The sequence below is a fragment of the Ascaphus truei genome, unplaced genomic scaffold, assembly GCF_040206685.1.
Source record: "Ascaphus truei isolate aAscTru1 unplaced genomic scaffold, aAscTru1.hap1 HAP1_SCAFFOLD_1595, whole genome shotgun sequence".
NCBI lineage: Eukaryota > Metazoa > Chordata > Amphibia > Anura > Ascaphidae > Ascaphus > Ascaphus truei.
The window spans coordinates 72501-76687 of NW_027454486.1; the positions used below are offsets into that span (position 1 = coordinate 72501).

Here is a 4187-nt window from a genome sequence, read left to right on the forward strand (position 1 = left end):
GAATTTACAAGAATATTTCAGTGTTGCCCCTCGGTCTGATTCGTCTATTGTGTACCTGCTCACTAAGCGTTCACTCTTTTTTCTCCTTAAAGAACAAGTGAGCAGTTACGGAATCGTGGAATCAGACCGGGTTGAGCCGGCAACTGGTATCACGAGACGAGATCACTAGACCACGTGACGCGGAAGTGGACTCAAACGCTACGGCGGTGAGATACCAGCAGCTACACAAAGTCTGTTGTATTCAATTGTGAGTTCCTCTTCGTATGTGTAAGGGCACTGTGCATATTTACCATTTTCCATTTGGTGATTAAATTGCATCACTATGTGCGCGCGCCGGCTTTCCGCTCCCCATTTTTTGATCCACACCCCACGAGCTACAGTCTCTACCCAGACCATTGAGGTGTGGAGAAGGGGATCCCACAGAAATACATCTACGCATATCTCCAATCCCAAAAGGAGGTCTTCACCAGAGGCGGGCGCCATTTTCAATGTTGTTCTATTGACATTTGATTGTAAATGCCCTAATTTAGATGGGAGGTGTCTGCTCACACACAGATTACACTGTATTTTGTTTGTCTGTCTTCCCAGCGCTATAGGGTATGTTTTTCACTGCGACTATCTTTTCTCTTGGGGTGAGAGAATCTTAACTATCTGTCCCTGCAGCTTGGGCAAGTAGGATTTATTTGTTTTTATGCGGGACGCTCATCTTTTCACCGATTAAAGAGCGCATTATCGTAATTTTTTGCACTATATTGTCAATCATCTTGCACGGTTTAGCGCTAGAAATCATGGACTGGATGGAAATCGCATGGAGTCAAACATGTCGGACTGAATGCCTTGTTTCTTTTCCAGTGGGAGTTTGTACGGAAAACCATAAACCAGTATTTCTTGTGATCTGTATCCATACTGGTAACCACTTTGCTCTCTCCGTTTCCAGGCGAGTTTATGGCTTGACCAGGAAAACAAAAACGGGATGGCCCCCACTTCCGCTTTGCTCAGGCTGCACCGTGGGGGCGTCAGCCCGAACTCTCCCTACAAAACGAGGACTAAGTCACGACAACCCTCTGGTGTGCCAGGGCCTGTGCCGGATGTCACAAGGGCTTTGTGAAGGGACGAGGGGTTCAGGGCCACATGGTCGCTGTAGAAGCCACAAGGCATTTTAGTAATAAGTATCTGTATCCTCCTAGAAAGAAAAAAGCATGGAACCGGCCTGGACCCACCGTTTCAGTAAGTGGTGAGAATGGATCTGATTTGCTAAATGTTTCTATGATGAATGTTCCCAGAGAAATTATTTTGTTACTTGTTTTGGCTCAAAAAGTAAGGCCATATCCCAATTAATGAAGACAGTAATTGAATATTTTCATGTAATGGTGTGTTTGTATATCAAGGAAGCACGAAAGGACATTTACCAAGCAGTGCTATGTCATAAGACCCCTTCTGGTGCCGGAAGAAATGTTACCGCCTATTCAAACCCCTCCCAAGTGTCTCCAAACTAAAAACAAATTGAGTTAAAAATATTTCCAGGTATTGGATTCTGGTAAGAAAAATGCAATCACCCCGGTGCGACCTCAAACATAATTTGATCATAGGAGACACTGCCCCTTTAAGTGGAAAAGGGCAAACACATGGCAAAGCGATCTTCTGAGGAACAAGGCGTGCCCCAAAACTCAAGGGATGGGAAGTGAAGGAGCGGTCTCGCATCCTATTTACAATGACAGATCTGCCTTTTATCAAGCGGACACATTTTAAAGAGACAATCCTTCCTAGGGCCAAAGTGTACTGATGGCAGTGACATGTTTAAGGGGTCACATCTGGGTGATGCTTTTTTTTCTCTGGCTGTGTTTGCACCTTTAAACTGCAAGTCACATTCTGTCCATTAAAACCTCCATTGACGTCCACAGCAAACACCAATACCGCTATAATAAATGCGAATATTAACTTATCGTAATTTTTACTACCGCGGTATTACATCATATCGGTATATTGCCCAACTGTACAGTTTACAGAGTGAATGAATGTCGAGATCTCCTTCGATATGAATCCAAAAGCACATGATCAACATTGAAATATATTTACCTTGGCTGGCGTCGACACTGGTGCCATCAAGTGGGTTTACGATGCCCGGATAATCCCTCCCAAAGGAAAGATGTTTGATGTGATGCGTCATATTTATCTGAAAGAACACATTTAGTATTAATATACGGCACTCCTGATATGCCATGTAAAATACAGAAGGGTATAACACCACGACTCAAACTGGCGCCTGGCGCGGGACCTTCATGTGGCCCATGGACTTGCTAATTTCATACCAGTTACTTAGTGTTTTTCACACCGAAACTCACTTGTAAGTTAAGGTAAAGTAAATATATATGGTACAGATGTTATGTAGATGCATCTAAAATGACATTGAAATAACCCTTGTCGCCCATTTACTGATCTGACCTCTTTGGAGAACTAGTAGAAGACCCCTGGTATACACCTTCAACATGAAGCAAGACCTGCCCAGACAGAGCTTACAAATCGAAGCAATGTGAGGCGACATGTCAAGCCAACGCCCTGCTTAACAGGATTTGCAGGTGTGAAGGCACATTGTAATGTAACACTTTTCTATCAAATCTGGTCCGTAGAGATGTGTGAAAACTTTGCATGAGGTCAGGAACCAAGCAAAACGTACCCTGGAGTTGTGAATATAACCGCGGCTGAGTCACAGCTCGAACGCGATGCTCCAAGCAATAAGTCAATGGCCCAGATACACAAAAGGGTGCCAAGCTTTAGCATGGCCATACTCCTAACGATATGAATGGGAGCGGAGGCGTGCTAAAGATCAGCACCAGTGTGTGGATCTGGGCCAATGTGCACTATAACTGTTTAATATGCTAATAACTCTACAATCACGTAATGCAGAGACTATAAATACGGAAACAAGGGTTCGCTCACAGAGTGGTGGTATTTCGCTGAAAGCCCCCAAATCTAAGGCAAATTTCCCGATATTAGCATGGTGATGCTTGGTGAAATATTTAGCAGGGAATTTAATTTTGGAAAACAGTTAACATTTCTCCAACACATTTTGGACCATTTCCTACATCGCTGATCCACAGGGCAATGGTTTCGCTCTGGTACCAAACTAACGCATAGGTGGTCCACTTCAGCCCTCAAAGGCCACCAACAGGCTAGGTTTTCAGGATATCCCTGCTTCAGCACAGGTCGCGCAATCAGTGGCTTAATCAGAATGGCGAAAAAAGAGAGATCCAGCGCTCCACGGATTTCAAGATAAATGAATTTATTGTGCCACACGACGTTTCGACCAACAGGTCTTTTTCAAGTGATTAGGCCTAATCGAAACGTCGTGTGGCACAATAAATTCATTTATCTTGAAATCCGTGGAGCGCTGGATCTCTCTTTTTTCCTCAGTGTATATTGGAATTTGCCTGGCAGGTACTTCCTATAACCAGCAGCACCGGTAAACTGTATGTATTTATTATATTGTGGTGTGCAGCCAAAACCCCTTTACATTGGTACTTAGTCAGAATGGCAGCAGCACCTGTGCTGAAGCAGGAATATCCTTATAACCTAACCCACGGGTGCGCAAACTTTCTGCGCTACGCCCTCTGCCTGCTCAGCCCTAGTGCTCGCGCGCCCCCCCCATACCTAACAATTGGCGTCAAATTACGCCGCGGGGTCATGTGATGTTATTTCAACCTGCGGCGTCATTTTATGCCACGGCAACGCATCGCCCAAAGTCAAGGTAAATAAGTTAGAGGCCACGCGCGCTTCCTGGCATTAAATTTAAATGCTTTGGGGGGGAAGAGCGCGGGGCCTCTATAACCGACGTGCCCCCCCCCCAAATAAATCTTGTGCCCCCAGTTTGCGCCCCCCTGACCTAACCTGTTGGTGGCCCTTGAAGACTGGAGTTAGCCACTCCTGGTCTAATAATGCTATTTCTGATCATACTCACATTGTCAAGTCCAAAGCTCTGCAGATCGTGAACTGTCGATAGAAAAGAAAAAGATATATACAGATCTTCATAAAGCACAATTGCATTAACCGCTTACATACAAGAGGCGCCTGTAACGTACAAGTGACCAACTGCCTCTCAGACGGTGGAGAATAAAGCCAGATAAAGCAATTTTGTGATTCCCTCCGGTTGCTCCCTTCGGTCTGATGTCACCATGTGTTCAACAAGAGTT

At 44.9% G+C, this 4187-nt stretch overlaps 1 protein-coding gene across 5 annotated transcripts in view; it reads right to left on the minus strand.

The window, feature by feature from the left end:
- Nucleotides 1-4163, minus strand: part of LOC142476425 (endoplasmic reticulum-Golgi intermediate compartment protein 3-like) — a 28229-nt gene extending 24066 nt beyond the window's left edge. For 3 of the 5 annotated variants that reach the window (XR_012791665.1, XR_012791666.1, XR_012791664.1), the window contains exons 1-2: nt 3956-4158; nt 2077-2173 (exon numbers count right to left, since the gene is read on the minus strand). Coding sequence is in view for 1 of the 5 variants with exons in the window: in XM_075581799.1 (XP_075437914.1) it covers nt 2077-2167 (91 nt within the window). In the remaining 4 variants the exon portion in view is untranslated. Of the gene's footprint in view, nt 1-2076; nt 2174-3955 lie in introns of all 5 variants that reach the window. The other 2 variants (XR_012791667.1, XM_075581799.1) reach the window with 2 other exon arrangements.
- Nucleotides 4164-4187: the final 24 nt, after the last annotated feature.